This window comes from Durio zibethinus, chromosome 5, assembly GCF_047325235.1.
Source record: "Durio zibethinus cultivar Kanyao isolate XHJ-2024 chromosome 5, ASM4732523v1, whole genome shotgun sequence".
In the NCBI taxonomy this organism is placed as follows: Eukaryota; Viridiplantae; Streptophyta; class Magnoliopsida; order Malvales; family Malvaceae; genus Durio; species Durio zibethinus.
Window position 1 is genome coordinate 21,408,090 of NC_143166.1, and position 20,997 is coordinate 21,429,086.

Here is a 20,997-nt window from a genome sequence, read left to right on the forward strand (position 1 = left end):
ATTAGATGTTGCCTAATTTTAAAACAACTTACAGATGAGTGAAGCAACAAATCGGAGTCCATTTGAGATTGTGATAGGTCAGTAACTACGAACACCCAATTCAATTATTACAGGTTATATAGGGCCTAATCAAGTAGCATACAAGTTTGCCAAGGCTTGGTTGAAGCAAGCCGACTTGGCCAGAGTCTATCTACACAAAGCCATAAGAGGTCAAAGAAGTGAGCAGACCAAAATAGGGCAGATGTGTAGTTTCAAGTAGGAGACTTGGTTTTGGTGAAGCTACACCTGGTTGTATGCCACAAAGGGTTGCACAAAGGGTTGCACAAAGGTTTAGTCTAAAGGTACAAAGAACCTTTTAGAGTTCTAAATAGGGTAGACAAGGTTACCAACAAGCTGGATATGCCACCCAAGCTGAGGCTATACTCGATGTTCCTTGTTAGCATGCTTAAGCTGTTCCATGAGGATGAGGGAAATCTAGGATGGTAGAGTCAAAACGTGCACCATTGGAAGCTAGGGCCTCATATGAAAAAGAGGTCCATAGCATTCTTGCTAACCGAAAAATGAGACAAAAGAACTACAAGCCAAGGCAAGAGTACTTGGTATGCTAGAAGGGACTTCCAAATAATAAGGCGAGCTGGGAAACAGTAAAAGACTTATTATAGTTCCAAGACTAGATCAGGTAGCTCCATGCCAAAGATGCAATGAGGGTGTCATGCAATCAGGTGAGGGAGAATGTCACACCCTGGGTGGGTGCACTAGGCACACAGGCTTGAGCGCTAAGGGCCAAGGCTTGAGCACCAAGGGCCAAGGCTTGAGCACCAAGGATAGTTGTAGGGATTGGTGCAATATGCATGGGAGATAAGTCTAGACCGATCGTACAGCATACAAGCCTACCTACACTACCAGGACTAGGCTCGTAACATGCCTACCCTGCACCTAGGTGGACCTAAGGGAGTTGGGCTAATCTAGAATCTTCCAAGAGCATCCAGGATCGGCAGCATTCAGTAACAGGATCTAGTTGACCCTGAGAATTAGGGGGAGCCTTTTGTATTCATGTCTAATCCTTAATTTTTAAGAATCTTGTAAATCCCTTTATTTTATGAGCTAGACATAGTTAGAGTTAGGGTTCTCAACTATAAATAAAAGGTCACCTACCCTCATTTGTACATTATCAGACACACTGTTCTTTAGTGATACACTACATATTCTAGCATTCTTTATGCTATCTCTCACTTGCATATTTTGCCTTTCCAATTGTTTGTTTGTCCTCACACTTAGTTTTTAGCCTAACTTAGACCTAAGGAACACATCCTTAGTCCAAGGTCGCACAAATTATAAGTCAGAGGTTAGATCCTATGATACGGGCACATGCCTTGATCAACATCGATAAAAGATAGCCCTTGGTGCAAACAGTTCCCTCAAGCACCATCGACACATGTTGGCCCTTGGTACAGATAGTTGCCTCGAACACCATCGACAAATGTCGGGCCTTGGTGCATGCATATACCTTAACCACCATTGGCATAAGCTAGCCTGTTGTATGGGCACTTACCTCAATGACCCTTGACACATGCAAACCTCAATCAACATTGGCATAAAATGACTCTTAGTATAGACAGTTACCTCGAACACCATCAGCACATGTTGGCCATTGATACAGGTAGTTGCCTCAAACACCATCGGCTTATGCTGGGCCTTGGTGCAGGCACATGCCTCAATCAACATCAATAGAAGATTATCCTTAGTGTGAGTGGTTACCTCAAACACCATCGGCATATGCTAGCCCTTGGTGTGGGTAGTTACCTCAAACATCATCGGCACATGCTAGGCCTTAGTGCAAGCACATGCCTTAACCACTATCGGCAGAAGCTGACCCTTGGTGTAAGTATATGCCTTGATTAGCATTGACAGAATATGGCCCTTGATGCAGTTAGTTACCTTGAACACCATTAGCACATGCTAGGCCTTGGTGTGGGTATCACACCCTAGATGGGCACACCAAGCACCCAAGCCCAAGCACCCAAGCACCCAAGACCAAGGCTTGAACATCAGGGACACTTGCAGGGGTTTATGCATTAGGCCTTGGAGAGGAGTCCAGACTGCCTGCACAGTATGTAGGCCTGCCCACACAGCTAGTGCCCGACCTGCAAGATGCCCGCATCACACCTAAGAGGGCCCAAGGGAGTAGGATCGATCCAAAATCTTTCAGATGTAGCCAAGATTGGCAGAAGCCTCCAAGAAGATTTGGTTGACCTTAAAAATTAAGAAGAGCCTTATATAATCTATATAACAATGCATAATGCCTGATTTTTAGAAGATCTTGTAATCCTTTGATTTTAAGAGTTAGAAATAAGTAGAGCTAAAGGCCTCAACTGAAAATAGAGGGTCACCCCACCATCGTTTGTACATAATCAGACACTTTGCTTTAGTAATATATAGTGCATATTCTAGCAACTCTCTTACTTTTTCAAACTTGTGTATTCTACCTTTCCAACTGTTCTAGTGCCCGCACACTTGCATATTAGGCTAATTTAGGCTAAAAGGAGTTAATTCCAAGCCTAAAGCTACATGGATTCTGAGTTTTAGGTTAGAGCCCATGATAGTTGGTATCAAAGCAAACGTAGTCCAGGTTTTGCATGTGTTTATGTGCAGGTTAGATCATAGTTGAGGAGATGGCATCCTAGAGTGATGTGGCTAGTCAACAACTAGAGGCTCGGAGCAAGGCCGTGGAAGAAGGAAGAAAGCCAATTCGAGAGACATCTAGTCTACCATAGATGAGAGGCTGTCCAAGATGGAGGTGACCATGGGGAATGTAAAAGAGAAGCTTGACGATATGGAGACTCACATTGAAGCACTAGACTTCATGGAGGAAAAACTCAAGGGTGAGTTACAAGTTGCTCTCAATAAAGGCCTTGACATGATTACCTAAAGGAATAAAATCTTAAAGGCCCAAATGGAGACCATGTGTAATAGGATGGAGGCCATGCACAGAGAGATGGAGACACTCAAGGGGGAGCTCGCTGCTTGCAAGACTACCAATGGGAATGACATGTTTGCTGGAGTGTCCAAGAACCATGTTAAGATTCTCAAGCCCAAAAAGTTTGAAGGGACAAGGACAACTAAGGAAGTAGACAACTACCTATAAGGGATGGAATAGTACTTCCAGACCATAGGCATGCAAGACGATGCTACCAAGGTAAGCACTACTTCAATGGATTTTACTGATATTGCCATATTATGGTAAAGACGTAAGTGTGATGATGTCTAGCATGAAGGCACCATGATTAAAACTTGCAAGAAGTTCCGAAATGAGTTCAGGTAGCAGTTTTACTAGGAGTATGTCAATGATGAGGCATGAGCCAAGTTACATCGACTTAGCCAGTAAGGGGACATGAAAGAGTACATCTAAAACTTCTTTGAACTAATGCTTCATATTTCAGATCTGAGTGAGGCAGAGGGTCTATTTGCCATCATGGATGGGCTAAAGTAATGGGTGAAGCATGAGTTACAATGGAAGGGAGTTTATGAATTGGCTAAAGCCATGACTACTATTGAGTCCTTGGTGGAGTTTAAACCACAAAACAAGTTCAAGTCTTCCAAGCCCAAAGAGAAGGGTAAGGACAAGAGGGACCAAGAAAGATAGTCCAAGGGAAAGGATTGTAACCAATAGTCCAAGGATAGGGATTAAGACTATTTAGACAATGCTAGCTAGAGGAAGCCACCAACAGGGAAATAGAAGGCAAAGAGAGACCATGAGCCAATCCTAGGCTACCTATGTAGTGAGGGACACATAGCATGCAATTACCCAAAGAGAGGCTACCGTAAACAATGAGTCAGATGAAAAGATAGAGATAGGGATAGCAAAGCATGGGTCGATAGTGCTTAGTGCTATTTGAGGTAAGGTAAAGCACAAGCCAAAGAGACAGATGTTCATGGATCTATTAGTTGCTGGTAAAAAGGTGAGTGCCCTAGTGGACACAAGGGCCTTACGCTTGTTTATTTCAGGTGAAAGAGCCTAAAAACTAGGCCTAAAGGTGCAAAAGGGGGCTAGTACCACCAAGACAGTGAATATCAAGGAGTTTCAACCATTAGAATGGCTCGAGAGGTAGATCTATAACTCAGAGATAGCAAAGGCAAGGAGACCATCGAGGTAATACCCTTAGATGACTATGAGTTTATGATTGGGTTAGATTTCTTTGTTCAGATTAATACCCTCCTTGTGTCTTTTGCCAATTGTTTATACATTTTGGATACATGGTGCCAATCCCTTGTACCATTAAGGTGAAAAGTAGGGCTTGAGTCTAATGTGTTATCGACCATATGGTTTGCCAAGGCAGTGAGTAGAGATGAAGACATCTTTTTGGTTACCCTTAAGTATGATTAATCGAGGGAGGCAAGGTCCGACACCCCCTTAGTGGTGCTAAAAGTGCCAAAGGCCTTTAGCAATGTGATGCCTGCAAAGCTACTATATATGCTACCACCTAAAAAAGAGGTGGACTATAAGATTAAGTAAGTGTTCAAGGCTAAGCCACCAACCAGAGCCTCTTATCAAATGTCTTTTCTAGAGTTGGAAGAGTTGAGGAAGCAATTTAAGGAGCTGATTAATGTAAGGTACATTAGGCCATCCAATGCCCTATATGGTGCACCAATGTTGTCCCAACATAAGCATAATGGGTCACTGTAGTTGTGTGTAGACTACTGGGCATTGAACAAGCTGACTGTGAAGAACAAGTATCCTATCCCACTCATTACGGACTTGTTTGATCAACTTGGAAGTGCGAAGAGTTTTCTAAGCTAGATTTGAGGGCGGGTTACTATCATGTTAAGATCACAGAAGGAGATGAGCCCAAGATAGCATGGGTCACCCATATGGTTTGTATGAGTTCTTAGTCATACTAATCGGACTCACCAATGCTCTAGCCATATTTTGCACTCTAATGAACAAGGTACTTTAGTCATTCCTTGATCATTTTGTTATGGTTTATCTTGATGATATTGTGGTATATAGCTAGACATTGGAGGACCATGTAGATCACTTAAGATAGGTGTTTGAGGTGTTGTGGGTGAATAAACTATATGTCAAGAGGGAGAAGTGCTTATTTACTTGGTAAAAGATCCCATTTTTAGGCCACAAAGTGAGAGGTGGTAAGATACGCATGGATAAAGGCAAGGTATGAGCCATCTTAGAGTGGGAACCGCCAACCAAGGTCACTAAGTTAAGTCATTCATTGGGCTAGTCAACTACTGCAGGTGCTTCATCAAAGGCCACTTAGCCATAGCCACGCCATTGACTAACTTGCTCAAAAAAAAGAGAGCATAGGAGTGGAGCATAGGGTGCCAAGAAACCTTTGATTAGTTAAACCAAGTTGTAACCATGGAGCTAGTCTTGGCCTTGCCAAACCATGCCAAGCCATATGAGGTGCATATAGATGCATCAAACTGCATAATATGGGGCATGTTGATGCAAGAAGATCATCTAGTTGCATTTGAGAGTTGGAAGCTCAATAAGACTAAGCATAGGTACACAGTCCAAGAGAAAGAGATGATAGTAGCAGTGCACTGCTTGCATACATGGCACCATTACCTGTTAGTGTTGAGGTTCATGGTTAGGACAGACAATATGGCAACCAGCTACTTTCAGATACAAAAAAAGCTATCCCTCAAGTAGGTGAGCCCTTAAGCATTCGAGTAATCGAATGCCATCAGTATTCATTACGAGGAAGGCTCACCCTTGGTTGGTGTGGGCACTTACCTTGAACTCCATCGTCACACACTAGCCCTAGGTTGTTGCAGGTCATTACCTTAAACACCATAAATAACATCTGGCCTTTGGTTGGTGTGGGCAATCGCATATAATGCCATCGATGGATGCTGGCCTATTATTACCTCAGACACCTCCTTGAAAGGTGCTAGCCCCTCAGTTGCGTCGATATATTGCCTCGGTATATTACCTCAGTATGTTGCCTCAGACACCTCTTTGGTAGGTGTTTGGCACTTGGTGCAAGTTGTTGCCTTGGACACATTTTTGGTAGATGCTGGTGTCATGGCCTCTAGTATTAAACTAAACACTGTGTGGCCTTAAACTGGGAATGAACTTCATATGCCTAAGTCAACCTACAAAATAGGCGTGTGGGCACTAAACCAACTAGAAAGGCAGAATACGCAAGCTAAGAAAACAACATAATAAAATTTCAAATTCAAATATCCAACGATTACAAATTCAAATTCAAATTCAAAATATAGATTTCATTAGATCACATCTTAATCCTAAGGATTAGTTAGATCCTCCTCTGTGAGCTATAGATCCTAGAGGCTTCTAGATGGTTTTAGGTCAGCCAAGCTCTCCTAGGCTCACCTGGGTGTGGCACGGGCATGTTAGGGCCTAGCCGTGGTGCTACGGGTAGGCCTAACTATCAAGTGGGTGGTCTGGATGCTTCTACCATGCTAATTTGCATAAATGCCTACCTCTGTCCCCAGTGCTCGAGTCTTCGCCGTTAGGGTATGGTCCTCAGCCCTTGGTGCACACGCCTAGGGCGTGACACAAGCACTTTGTGCCTTCTATAAGCCCACAAAAAAGCTCTGAACCAGGACTATGTTTAAGGCACTTGGATTTGACTATGTGCTCACACCTTGATCATTAGAGCCCGTACCTAGGAATGACTATGTGCCCATGCACTGTTCAACAGCACTTGCACCTTAGCCTGGCTCAATTCTACCAAACCTGAGCATTGTGCCTGAGCTTTTAAAGTCTTGACCACTACCTGAACCACTATCCCAATCTAGTTCCCCATGACTTGCACCTCAAGTAGGCCTCAAGGCCTAGTCCCCCTATCTGTCGAACCTTATCTTGTTAGAACCCTTTGGCCTATCCCAGCTTACAGAGTGTGACACATGCACATGCCTCAACCACCATCAAGACATGTTGGCCCTTGGTCTCGACACTTGTTGGCCCTTTGTGCGGGCAGTTCCCTTGAACATCATTGGAACATATAGGATCAGGCACCAAACGCGGGTATCATAGGCCAAGGCCACACACCAAGACCAGGTAGTAGGTGGGTTTAGGCACATCTTCATATTTCTATCATGCCAATGCCATTTTTATGGCTTGTAAATTCATACGAGCACTCCTCAACACCCACACCTAAGCTTGGTTTAATTCTACCACACATGAGCACCACGTCTACCTCTTCAGTCCTGATCACTACACATATCATTGTTACAGGCTAGCTCCCTGAGACCTTGGCCTCCAGTAGGCATCCAGGCTTTGTCCCCTAGGTTATTAGACCCTATCCTACTAGAACACTTGGGCCTAGACTAGCTTGTTTGCTAACTTTGACATATGCACATGCCTCGACCATCATCAGGACATGTTGGCCCTTGATCTTGACACATGGTTTGACCAACATTAGCATATGCTGGCCCTTTGTGTGGGTAGTTCCCTAGAATACCATCGGCACATGCTGGGCCATGCACCATCCATAGGGATCTTGAGCCAAGCTAAGCACCATATGCACCATGACCAAGCAGTAGGTGGGTTCAAGCACATCTTCCTATTTATGCTATGCCATGCCATTTTTATGGCTTGTAAATGATATAATGGTCCCTTAAGCCTTCATGTGAAATTTCATAACAAGATGACTTGTTTTTTATTTTTCATGATTTTTAAAAAAAATTTTGATTCGAGATTTTTTAAAATTTTTTTAAGAGTTTTAGCCCCAAATTTGGTATACAAAATCCTTGTATTTTCATTAGCTTGCACAAAAAAATTTAGCTAAAAAATTGAAATGTAGAAGATTTTATGGCCATTTGAAAAAAGTGTCCCAAATTTAGACATTTGAATGGTTATTGGCTGCAAACCTATAAAAGCTCTTATGCTCTTTAAAGAGGTGTGAGTCGTCGAGGTTCATTGGGGGATAAAGGGCCAGTATAAGGGCCAAGCATCAATACCTATTGCACATCATGTGTGCACACCCCTTACCCCCACCCCTAATCCTCGAAACCCCCAATGTTGTCTATCAAGTTCTCTGACAACACTGTGACAATGCTCCGGCAATGGTACCCCAGAAAAAAATATGACACCAGTACATGATCGAGCCCAGCATGTACACTATGGCCCAAAATCAAACATTAACCAAGGCCTCGACTATCAACAAAACATACTGGCGCATGGTATGGGTACATGCCTTGACCATTATTAGTATAAGCTGGCTAATGGTATGGGCACTTGCCTTGACCACCATCGGCACAAGCTAGTCCCTAGCGTGGCACTTATCTTAACCACCATCAACACATGCGTGCCTTGATCTGCATCGATACAAAATAGCCCTTGGTGGGGGTGGTTTCCTCAAACACCATCCATACATGCTAGCCCTTAGTGCAGGCAATTACCTTAAACACCATCGGCACATATTAGGCCTTGGTGTGGGCAATTGCCTTAACCACCATTGGCACAAGCTGGCCCTTGGTGTGAGCACATGCCTCGATCAGCATCAGTAGAAGATGGCCCTTGGTGAGGGCAGTTGCCTTGAACACCATCTACACATGATGGCTTTTAGTGTGGGCAGTTACCTCAAACACCATCGATACATGTTAGGCCTTAGTGCAGGCACATGCCTTGACCACCATTAGCACAAGCTGGCCCTTGGTGCGGGTGTCACACCTAGGGTGGGTGCACCAAGCATCGAGGCTTGAACACTCGAGGCCAAGGCTTAAGCACTAAGGACACTAACGGGGGTTTGCATATTAGGCCTTGGAAAAAAGTCCAGACCACCCACACAGCATGCATGCTTGCCTGCACAGAGGGCTAAGCCCATAAGATGTCCACACCATGCCTAGGAGGGCCCAGATGAGTAAGACTAAAGTAGAATCTTCCAAAAGCAACCAGTATTGATATGAGCCTCTAGGAGAACTTGGTTGACCTTGAAAATCAAAATGAGCCTCATGTAATCTACGTAATAATGTGTAATGCTTGATTTTTAGGAGACATTGTAATCCCTTCATTTTAAAAGCTAGCCATAAGTGGACTAGGGGCCTTAACTATAAATAAAGGATCACCCACCCTCATTTGTACATCATCAGACACTTTACTTTAGTAATATACAATACATATTCCAACAATTCTCTTGCTCTCTTAAACTTATGTATTTTACCTTTCCTGTTGTTCTAGTGCCTACACACTTGTGTATTAGGTTGACTTAGGCTAAAAAGAGGTGATTCCAAGCCTAAGGCTACATAGATTCTGAGTCTTAGGTCAAAGCCTGTGACAGTTGGTATCAAAGCAAGCTCAGTTCAGGTTCTGCTTATGTTTGTGTGTAGGTTAGATTGCCGTAGAAGAGATGGCATCCTAGAGTGATGTGGTTAGTCAATAGCCAAAGGCCCAAAAGCAAGGCCATGAAGGGGAAAAAAGCTAGTTTGAGAGACATCTGGTCTACCATGGATGGGAGGCTATCCAGATCAAGGTGACCGTGGGCAATATGAAGAAAAAGCTTAATGACGTGGAAACTCACGTTGAAGCGCTAGACTCCATGAATGACAAACTCAAAGGTGAGTTGTAAGCTGCTCTTAATGAAGGTCTCAACATGGTCACCCAAAGGAATGAAGTCTTGAAGGCCTAGAAGAAGACCATGTGCGATGGGATGGAGGCCATACACAAAGAGATGGAGCAGCTCAGGGAGAGCTCGTTACTTGTAAGACTACCATTGGGAATGGCATGTTTGCTGGAGTGTCTAAGACCTATGTGGAGATTCACAAGCCCAAAAAGTTTAGGGGGATAAGGGTGGCAAAGGAAGTAGATAACTACCTATGGGGGTTGGAGCAATACTTCCAAGCCACGGGCATGCAAGATGATGCTACCAAGGTAAGCACCACTTCAATGAATCTTACTAATGTTGCCTTATTATGGTGAAGGCATAAGTGTGATGATATCCAATATAAGGGTGCCATGATTATGACCTAATAGGAGTTTTAAAATGAGTTTAAGCAATAGTTTTACCCAGAGTATGCCAATGATGAGGCATAGGCAAAGTTATGTTGGCTTAACCAGTAAGAAGACATGAGAGAGTACATCTAAAAATTCTCTAAACTGATGCTTTAAATCTCATGTTTGAGTGAGACAAAGGGTCTATTTGCCTTCATGGATAGGCTAAAGCCATGGGTAAAGCATAAGCTACAACGGAGGGGAGTTCATAACTAGGCTAAAGCCATGACTACTGTTGAGTCCTTGATGGAGTTCATACCATAAAACAAGTTCGAGTCTTCCAAGCCCCAATGAAAGAGCAAGGATAAGAGGGACTAAGAGAGATAGTCCAAGGGAAAGGGCCATGACTGATAGTCCAAGGATAGGGATCAAGACCATTCAGACAAAGATGGCCAAAGAAAGCCACCAATAGGGAAGTGGAAGGCAAAGGGAGAGCGTGAGCCAATCTCATGCCACCTATGTGGTTAAAGATACATAGCATGCAATTGCCTAAAGAGGGGCAAGCTAGTACCATAGGCAAAGATTGGATGAGGAGCCAAAGATGAGGACAGTAAAGCTTGGGTCAATAGTGTTTAGTGCTATCTAAGGTAAGGCAAGCCACAAGCCAAAGAGGTAGATGTTGGTGGATCTGCTAGTTACAGGCAAGAAAATGAAAGCCTTGGTGGACACAAGGGCCTTACACTTATTTATTTGAGGTGAAAGAACCCATAAACTAGGCTTGAAAGGGTAGAAGAAGGCTGGTACCATCAAGACAGTAAACACTAAGAAGGTTCCAACCATTGGACTAGCTTGAGGGGTAGAGCTACAACTCAAAGATTGGAAGGGCAACGAGACCGTTGAGGTAATACCTTTAGAGGACTGTGAGTTTATGATTGGGTTAGATTTTCTTGTTTGGATTAAGGCCCTTCTTGAGCCTTTTGCCAATTATTTATGCATTTTAGATGCACAGTGCCAATGGCTTATACCATTGAGGCACAAAGCAGGGCTTGAGTCCAAGGTGCTATTGGCCATACAGTTTGCCAAAGTGGTAAGTAAGGATGAAAACACCTTCTTAGCTACCCTCAAGTATGATGAACCAAGGAAGGCAAGGTCCAACACACTTTTGGAGGTGCTAAAAGTGCTAGAGGCCTTTAGAGATGTGATGCCCACAAAGTTGCCAAGTAGGCTGCCACCTAAGAGAGAGATGGACCATAGGATTGAGCTGGTGTCCAAAGCCAAGCCATTAGCTAAGGCCTCTTACCAAATGTCTCCCCTAAAATTAAAGGAGTTAAGGAAGCAGCTCAGGGAGTTGATTGATATAAGGTACATCAGGCCATCCAAGGCCCTATATGGTGTTCCAGTGTTGTTCCAACGTAAGCATGATGGGTCACTACAGTTATGTATAGACTACCAGGCATTAAACAAGCTGACCATGAAGAACAAGTATCCTATCCCACTCATTGCGAACTTGTTCGATCAACTTGAAAGTGCAAGGTGGTTTTCCAAGTTGGATTTGAGGTCGAGTTACTACTAGGTTAGGATCACGAAGAGAGATGAGGCCAAGATAGCATGTGTCAGCCGCTATGGTTCATATAAGTTCTTGATCATGCCATTTGAACTCACCAATGCTCTAGCCATATTTTGCACTCTAATGAACAAGGTACTTTAATCATTCATTGATTGTTTTGTTATGGTCTATCTTGATGATATTGTGGTGTATAGCCAAACATTGGAGGGCCATGTAAATCACTTGAAACAAGTGTTTGAGGTGTTATGGGTGAACAAACTATACGTTAATAGGAAAAAGTGCTTATTTGCCTAGTAAAAGATCCCATTCTTAGGCCACATAGTGGGATGTGGCAAGATATGCATGGATGAGGACGTGGTGCATGCCATCCTAAAGTAGGAACTACTAGCCAAGGTCACTAAGTTGAGGACATTCCTTGGGCTAGTTAACTACTAAAGGCACTGCATCAAAGGCCACTTAGCCATAGCCACGCTATTAACTGAGTTGCTCAAAAAGAGGAGAGCATGGGAATGGAACATAAGGTGCTAGGAAGCCTTTAATTAGTTGAAGCTTGCTATGATCGAAGAGCCAATCTTGGCCTTGCCAAACCATACCAAGCAGTATGAGGTGCATAAAGATGCATCAAACTATGCAATAGGGGGCGTATTGTTGCATAAGGATCATCCAATTGCATTTGAGAGCTAAAAGCTCAATAAGACTGAGGGTAGGTACACAATCCAAGAGAAAGAGATGATAGCAATGGTGCACTGCTTATGCACATAGTGCCATTACCTATTGGGGTCGAGCTTCATGGTTAAGATGGATAATGTGATGACTAGCTACTTTCAGAAGTAAAAAAAGCTATCCCTCAAACAAGCGAGATGGCAGTATTTTCTTATAGAATTTGATTACAAGTTAGAGTACAAACCTAGGTGGGCAAACCTAGTGGTTGATGCATTGAGCAAGAAGGCAAGCCTAGCTACCATTAGCCAACCAGAGGGGTTTTTAGTGCCACACATCAAGGAAGGGCTCATGCATGATCCTACAACCACAGCTATAATCGAGCATGCCAAGCAAGGTAAGACTAGACGATTTTGGGTGCAAGATGATTTATTGCTTACCAAGGGTAGTAGGTTGTTTATGTCATATCATGGGAAGTTTCACAAGGAAGTTTTGCACGAGTGCCATGAGTCGATGTGGGCTAGACACCCAGGGGTGAGCCATATTTTGGCTTTGCTAGAAAATTGGTACTATTGGCCACACATGAGGGAAGATGTGGAGGCCTATGTGAGGACTTGTCTTGTGTGTCAACACGACAAGGTAAAGCTCAAGCCACCATGTGGTCTCTTTGTGTGGCACTCACATAGTGGCTTTAGCTAGTCCCTTTGTATGGCATTCACATAGTACCTGAGGTAAATCTCTAATAATCTATTCACTCGTTTAATCTGCCCATTGGTCTATGTATGCATGCTAGTGGAAAAGGTCAAGTCTAATCCTAACAACTTGAACAACTTAGTGCAAAACATCCCCTTGAATTACCCATCTCAATCACTGACAATGGTCATCGATACCCCCTAGTACTTCACCATATTCTTTAGGAGCAATCGAGCTACTTCATTGCCTGGGTATTCCTTAGTTGCTATAATGGAAATCCCATATTTGGAAAACTTGTCCACCACTACCATGATGCTTCCAAACCTCTTTGTCTTGGGTAGACTAACTATGAAATCCAAAGTGATGCTCTCCCATGGTCGCTCTGGTATCGACAATGGCTTTAAAAGACCACCTGGTTCTTTAAGCTCCACCTTGTCCTATTGGCACACAAGACAAGTCTTCACATAGGCCTCCACATCATCCTTTATGTGCGACTAATAGTACCGATCCTCTAGCAAGTCTAAGGTGTGGCTCACCCCTGGATGTCCAGCCCATCTTGAAACCGCCTAGTCTTACCTTGCATGGCATGCTCGATAAGAGCCTTGGCTATAGGATCATACAGGAGCCCTTCCTTGATGTGTGGCACTAAAAACCCCTCTGGTTGGCTAATGGCAACAAAGTTCACTTTTCTGCTTAGGGCATCAGCCAAGGTGTTTGCCCGCCCTAGCTTGTACTTTAACCTGTAATCAAATTTTGTAAAAAAACTTGCCAACAAGCTTGCTTTGGGGATAGCTTCTTCTATGTCTGAAAGTAGCCAGTTGCCATATTATTCATTCTAACCACGAACCTTAACCCTAATAGGTAATGCTACCATTGCTATCATCTTTTCCTCTTAGACCATGTACCTATACTCGATCTCATTGAGCTTTCTACTCTCAAATACACATGAGGGATTTAGATTGTACGCATTCTAATTACCAGACTCATAGAGCATGCTATTATTATTTATTGTCACTACCTCATCGTGTCAAGATTAGGTTATTTGTGTGCCTGTTGCCTTTCTTTGATATGGTAGCCATTTTTCAGACTCTTTCTTTGGAATCAAACCTTAATTCTCTGTTATCAATCACCACCATAGTAGGCCACTATCCTACCATTGAAAGTTGATAGGGAGAAATTTGAATGATGGGCCACCGACACAAAGGTAATGTGATCCGTCGAGTTATCACGAATCATCAGACCAATAAGCATAGCCCGCATTGACCTTTTATCTAATAAGTGCATCCCTTCTAGAAGTTAGGGTTTATTTCACATATTAGCTCTTGAATTACTATGGTTATCCGAGTAATAGATACCATCAAATAAACTATAACTGATTTAATGAGCCATTCATAGTTTCATAATCTAAATTAGTTTATTCTTACACATGCATGGCTTAATCTTTGAGACAAGCATATGACTACTGGTAGGTTAACCAGGTAGCATTTTTTTGAGACATTGGCATTGTATGGGCCTCAATACACCAATTGAATGGTAGAGAAAGCCAACGTGGAGCACAAGTGTCATGCGTATCAAGCACGTGAAATGTATAGCATTGAATAACCAAAGGCTGAGAGCCCCACCCATAGAATGTTTCACATCTGAGAGCATGATCGAGCATCAGTGTACCAATACAGCCATGACGGTTTGGGTGGCACACTTGGACCATGGGGGGCATGATTAAGGTTTGATGCATAGCCTCTAATGACACAAGATTGATAAAAGATGGCAAGACATCTGGTTTCCATCGATTTAGGTATACAGCACAAGATCCTAATTGTGCCCCCAAGGTACAATGACCATATGGGGGTAGATTGAAATGGATGATAGGTTGATAGTTTGATGTATTGAACATGGAGCCTACCAACACACACAACCATAGCACCACTCATATGCCCATTGTGTACAAGTGGCAGCATCCACACACACCAGTCCACAGCCCATCTGATTGATTACTCGATGAGCAAGCAGAGAAAATGACATATAAGGCCATGCCATAACCGCTTGGTAAGGGAAAAACATAAGCAAAGGCCACGAGATTGCCCTTGCCATCCAACATGCAATAATGGCATGACACCGCCAATGCTTGGTCTGGTCAAGACTACACATGCAAACTCTATTGTTACCACCCCAAGGGGTTGTTGCCTAATTAAAGGACTTGTTCTTAAGGTCTTGGGCAACATCAGCTATGTGCATGGCCTTATCAAGGCCAAGGCATTTTTGTTATCGATGAGAAAAGACCACAGGAGCACCAAATACCTGAGAGACTCGGCCAAGCCAAGCTTGAAACTATAACTTTTGTTTGCACCACCCTAGGGAGCCATTGCTCGATTCAGGGACTTGGTTTGGGGTCTAGGCCAATATCAGCCATAGGCACGAGCTTAAGCTCAACTCTCCTTTTTTGCATGCACACAATCAATTGAGGCCATGGGTGCCTGTGAGTCACCAAAGCAACCAATCATCGGACAAAATGGTTAGAAGGCATGCACAGCTTGTATTTTACTTGAGGGACATTGTCATGGATGTATATGATGATAAGCCCATAATGCACACCTACTATCCCCTTGAGAGGGAGAGGGGGGCTAAACAACCACCCCCTAAAGAGCATTAGAGATTTTATAGATATGCTAGCAGTAGATATTAAAGTGTTTGAAATGAAGACACTTTTTTCAAATAGGCATATCCCATACCTAGAGTCCATAGGTACCAATGGTGGTCGAGGCATGTGCCTGCACCAAAGGCCAACATGTGCCAATAGTTCGAGGCAACTACCCATGACAAGCCCTGGGTGGGTGCACCAGGCACACAAGCTTGAGCACCAAATGCCAAGTTTCGAGCACTAGGGATAGTTATGGAAGTTAGAGCAGCAAGCATGAAAGATAAGTCTAGACTACCCGCACAGCATGCAGGCCTACCCACATAGTCAGAACCAGGATCGTAACATGCCTGCACCATACCTAGGTGGACTCAGGGGAGTTAGGCTAATCCAAAAACTTCTATGAGCATCCAAGATTGGCAGCATTCAGTAGTAGGATTTGGTTGACCCTAAAAATCAATGGGAGCCTTTTGTATTAATGTGTAATCCTTAATTTTTAAGAATCTTGTTAATCTTTTTATTTTAGTAGGTAGCCATAGTTAGATTTAGGGGCTTCAACTATAAATAAAAGGTCACCCCACCCTCATTTGTACAACAATAGACACACTATTTTTTAGTTATACACTACTTATTCTAACATTCTCTGTGTTCTCTCTAACTTGTGTATTTTACCTTTCTAGTTGTTTTTTTGCCTACATGCTTGGTTTTTAGGCTAACTTAGACTTAAGGAACACATCCCTAGTCTAAAACCACATGGATATTGAGTCAAAGGTTGAAGCTCATGACATGAGCACATGTCTCAACTACTATTGTCACATGCATGCCTCAATTGACATTAGCACAATCTAGAACTGGTGTGGGCACATGCCTCAATCAACATCGATAAAAAATGGCCTTTGGTGTAGGCAGTTACCTCAAACACCATCAGCACATGTTAGCCCTTGGTGCAGTTGTCACACCAAGCGCTTCAAGGTACTCCAATCCCATATCAGACATGAAAAGGGGGTCATTATGGTATAAAAAGGTTCACACCACCTCCTCCTTGTAAGGCACCTTTTGTGGGACAAAATCATGAGGCTAGAGGGGCCAGAGGAAGCAAAGCAGACAATACCTCACAAGGGTATGAATCTTGGTAGATAGGCTAATTTGGAATGTCAGATGAGTACATGTCCAAGTCTTGGAGCCGTACAAGCCTCAAAGTTGAGTATCAACCCATAACAAGTGATATCAAAGCAAGCCTTGGATTATTGACCCATGCCAAACACCTCGAAAGGGTAAGCAAGGTGGCGACCTTGGTGATAAGAGTGTCATGAGGTTGAGCGAGAGAGAATGTCACGCCAAGCACTCCAAGAGAAAGTAGACAGGGTACTCTAATCCCATATCAGACATAAAAGAAAGGTAGATAGGGTATTCCAATCCTACCTCAAGGCACTATCTACAAGTCAGGTTGTGTGGAAATGCAGCCTTAATCATGCGATAAATTTCATCCAAGGCTGAATCTAAGTGAGAGACTAATAGCAAACAAGTACCATGAGAGAAAAATGAAAAGGATTTTGAAAAAAGAGTCAAAGAGTGCTTGAAATTGTCAAAAGAAAAGTGGATAGGGGTCAACAATGCACCCTAGTCAGATGTGGAACAATGAGAGTTAGTCCACCAATCTGCTCGAGATGTGGATTGACATGGCCCATGGCATTAGCCTAAGCCTAAGTTTTCAATATGCCCATGGAGACATCATCACTGTGATTATGGAATGCAACACACACCATCTTGTCATGCCCTAGCATCAGTGTGCTCTTAGCATCAACCTACAAGCTCTCCATCTGACCTGTCTTGAAACACGAACCAAAAAGTTTGACATATATGTGAGTCAATAAGCTAGAAAACCCATAAAGCATAAAGAAGTTGATTGGTAGGACCTTCATGGTGCATTATCGACTGACCTTGATCTTCTAATAAGGGTTCAAGTGCAAGCATGTCTACCCAGACTTGAAAGATAATGAACTATGCCTAAGTGGGGCAAAACCAAAAGAAACTCTGGTAGAGGCCCGTAGTGATACTGACGTGCAAATCGTTCATCTGACTTGGGTATAAGGCTAAAATACTAATCGAATCGTCTAGTAGCTAGTTTTTTTTTTAAGTTTCCCTTAGGATAGCTAAGCCTTTAGAGAGTTTTATTGGGCAAAGCCAATGATTAGAGGTATCAGGGGAACAATACCCTTGAACTATTCTCAAACTTTAAATAGGTAGAACATGATGCTGCTTCATTGAGCCCCACCATGGAATCGAGAGCTTCTAGTAAGCCATTTTTGGTAAGCAAAACTAGTGATGCAAGATGAATCGAAAGTCGGGTTATAGTGCCTAACTACACGATAACCTAGAACCCACAAAAGGTGTTGGTCGATTAAGACAGCAAGACAGTGGTCATGGAAGTTAAAATTTGCTAAGAAGTGTGTAACAACTCACCTGCCTAATCAACTAGCCCTGAAAATTGATGGTGCTTAAGTGCATGACCTATACCCAGCCATTAAGGTAAAGGTTATACCTCGATGAGTAAGAGGCATGATGGTCATTGCAAAACCCAAGGCACAAGCCTGGGCGAAGTGACCATCGATGCAAATCTTGGTGGTAGTAGCAAATATTCAAATGAGAACTTTGAAGGCCAAAGAAGGAAAAGGTTCCATGTGAATGGCACTTGCACATGGGTTAGTCAATCCTAAGAGATGGAGGAAGCCTATCCGATAGTGCATCTGGCGTGAGCTTTGAAAGGGAATCGAGTTAAAATTTTTGAATCAGGACATGGCAGCTAACAGCAACATTAAAGAGTTCAGAGACATCAGTAAGGGCCTTAGGAATAGTTATCTTTTCTATTTAATGACCTACCTACCCTTGAAATGGTTCAGCAAGAGGTAGGGTCCAGCAGCCAAAAGAGCACTACATGTCACATGGTGTCTAATGTGCCCCTGGTGGTGCTTGAAAATTCAGAAGATCGAGTGCCATCCATGTCGAGTCATACTTATAATCGCATCAGGTCTTCAAGGTGAATAGCCTCTGGTCGATGTAATAATATAGGTAAGGGAAGTCGACAAAATGGATCTGTAACCTTGGGAAAAGGATTGGCTCTAAAAGCTGGACATAGGGGTCCTAATCCCAAACCCGTTGACTGTTGGTGTACTACTCAAGCTACTCCTATGATGAGAGTGGGTCACTACATCCCGATCGAAGGATGGACTGGGAATAGCTCCCTCGAGGACCTTTCTTGGGTACAAATAGCCAATTCAAAACTGGTATAGATAAGGTGTATTCAATTGTTTAATTAAAACAAAACATTGCGACGATCTCTGCGGATGCTCATACAATGTGATTTTTGCCTAGTGCTCTGAATGTCAAAGTGAAAAAATTTAACCAAGCACAGGTAAATGGCATGAATAACTATTACTTTCTTAATGTAGCCAAATGCCTCGTCAACTAATTAGTGACGAGCATGAAAGGATTAACGAGATTCCCACTATCCTTGTCTACTATCCAGTAAAACCATAACCAAGGGAATGAGCTTGGCAAAATCAGTAGGGAAAGAAGACTCCATTGAGCTTGACTCTAGTCTAACTTTGTGAAATGACTTGAGAGGTGTAGGATAAGTGGGAGCCCACGAGCGAAAATAAAATACCACTACTTTTAACATTATTTTACTTATTTCATGAATCAGAGGTGGGGCACGACCTTTTTTTTTAACCTAAAGCCAACTTCGATCGGTTGATCCAAGTGAAAACATTGTTAGGTGGGGAATTTGGCTAGGGTGGCACATCTATTAAAAGATAATATAGGTGTCCTAAGATGAGCTCAACAAAAATAGAAATCTCATATAGAACAAAAAGGTAAAAGCTCATTTGATTTTGATTTTCAGTACGAATACAAACCATGAAAGTGTGGCCTATCGATCTTTTAGACCTTTAAAATTTGAAGGTAGAGGTGTCAAAAAAGTTACCTTAGGGATAATTGGCTAATGGCAGCCAAGCGTTCATAGCAACGTTATTTTTTTATCCTTCAATGTCAACTCTTCCTATCATTGTGAAGCAGAATTCACCAAGTGTTGGATTGTTCACCCACTAATAGAGAATGTCAGCTAGGTTTAGATCATTATGAGATAGGTTAGTTTTACCTTACTGATGGTAGGGTCTTAATAGCAATTTCATCTAGTACAAGAGGAATCATTGATTCGTACAATTGGTTATCACACTTGGTTGAAAAACCAGTGGCACAAAGCTACCGTGTGTTGGATTATGACTGAACACCTCTAAGTCAGAATCTATGCTAAAAGTGATGCACATGCCCGTCACTCGATTGTCGACCCATAGTAAAGGCCATGGCCTTCAAGGGCATGTGTCGTAGGTGCAACCCTCACAGGGGACAAACTGCACAAGCCTCTTTGGAGCTTAATTCCCACTGAGCAACAGGTAGAATGCTTTGCAAACAACTAAAATATGTGAATGGGTATTGTAAGTGGCAAAATGGCTTTGCTACCATAATCCACTAAGATTTTTGTCACTTCGATTTGTCCCTCTCCCTTCATACATACCCACCGAAGTCCTTTCACTTTATTTTTTACACCGTACACCTCTAGGGTTGGGGATGAACGATGTTCTCTATTGTGACCAATTCGACTTAGTGATGACATCCTTCCCTTGAGTGTTTGAGTAACCAAATGCCATCAGTATTCATTATGGGGAGGGCTCACCCTTGGTTGGTGCGGGCACTTACCTTAAATTCCATCAACACATGCTAACCCTTGGTTGTTGTAGGTCATTGCCTCAAACGCTAGCTAGGCTTGCAAGATGCCCATATTGCACCAAAGAGGCCTAGGGGAGTAGGACAGATCCAAAATCTTTCAGAAATAAATAGGATCAGCAAGAGCCTCTAGAAGGATCTAGCCTAAAAATCGAATGAGCCTTCTGTATTATTGTGTAATCTATGTAATCCTTGATTTTTAAAAGATCTTGTAATCCCTTGATTTTAAGATTTAGCCATAAGTAGAGTTAAGGGCCTCAACTATAAATAGAGGGTTGCCCCACCCTCATTTGTACATCATCAAACACTTTGTTTCAGTAATATACATGCATATTTCAACATTTTCTTATCTTTCTCAAACTTGCACATTTTGCCTTTCCAGTTGTTCTAGTGCCCGTACACTTGCATATTAGGCTAACTTAGGCTAAAAAGAGATGATTCCAAACCTAAAAATTTATGCATTTTACCTTTCCAGTTGTTCTAGTGTCAGTACGCTTGCATATTAGGCTTACTTAGGCTAAAAAGAGATGATTCCAAACCTAAGGTCGTATAGATTCTGAATCTTAGGTTAGAGGCCTATTATAAGTGGTATTAAAGCTAGCTTTATAGGTACAAGTGATGTACCACCGAGGACAGTGGGCCTCCATTAGAGTATGAAAAGCTTCACCCCAAAGGAGAATGTCATGTCAAGCACTTCAAAGAGAGTAGGAAGATACTTCTATCCCATTCATTACAGACTTGTTC

General features: G+C 42.8%; 1 protein-coding gene and 1 non-coding gene across 2 annotated transcripts; both read left to right on the plus strand.

Moving 5' to 3' along the window:
- Positions 1–12,281: 12,281 nt before the first annotated feature.
- On the plus strand, positions 12,282–12,842 carry LOC149518786 (uncharacterized). The gene is made up of 2 exons (XM_089760392.1): positions 12,282–12,313; positions 12,395–12,842. The coding sequence occupies exons 1-2, from the start codon at positions 12,282–12,284 to the stop codon at positions 12,840–12,842; spliced, it is 480 nt and encodes a 159-aa protein (XP_089616518.1).
- A 3,934-nt stretch (positions 12,843–16,776) lies between these two features.
- On the plus strand, positions 16,777–20,024 carry LOC149518787 (25S ribosomal RNA). Its single transcript, XR_016342525.1, has one exon. It is a non-coding gene; the product is annotated as a 25S ribosomal RNA (ribosomal RNA).
- Positions 20,025–20,997: the final 973 nt, after the last annotated feature.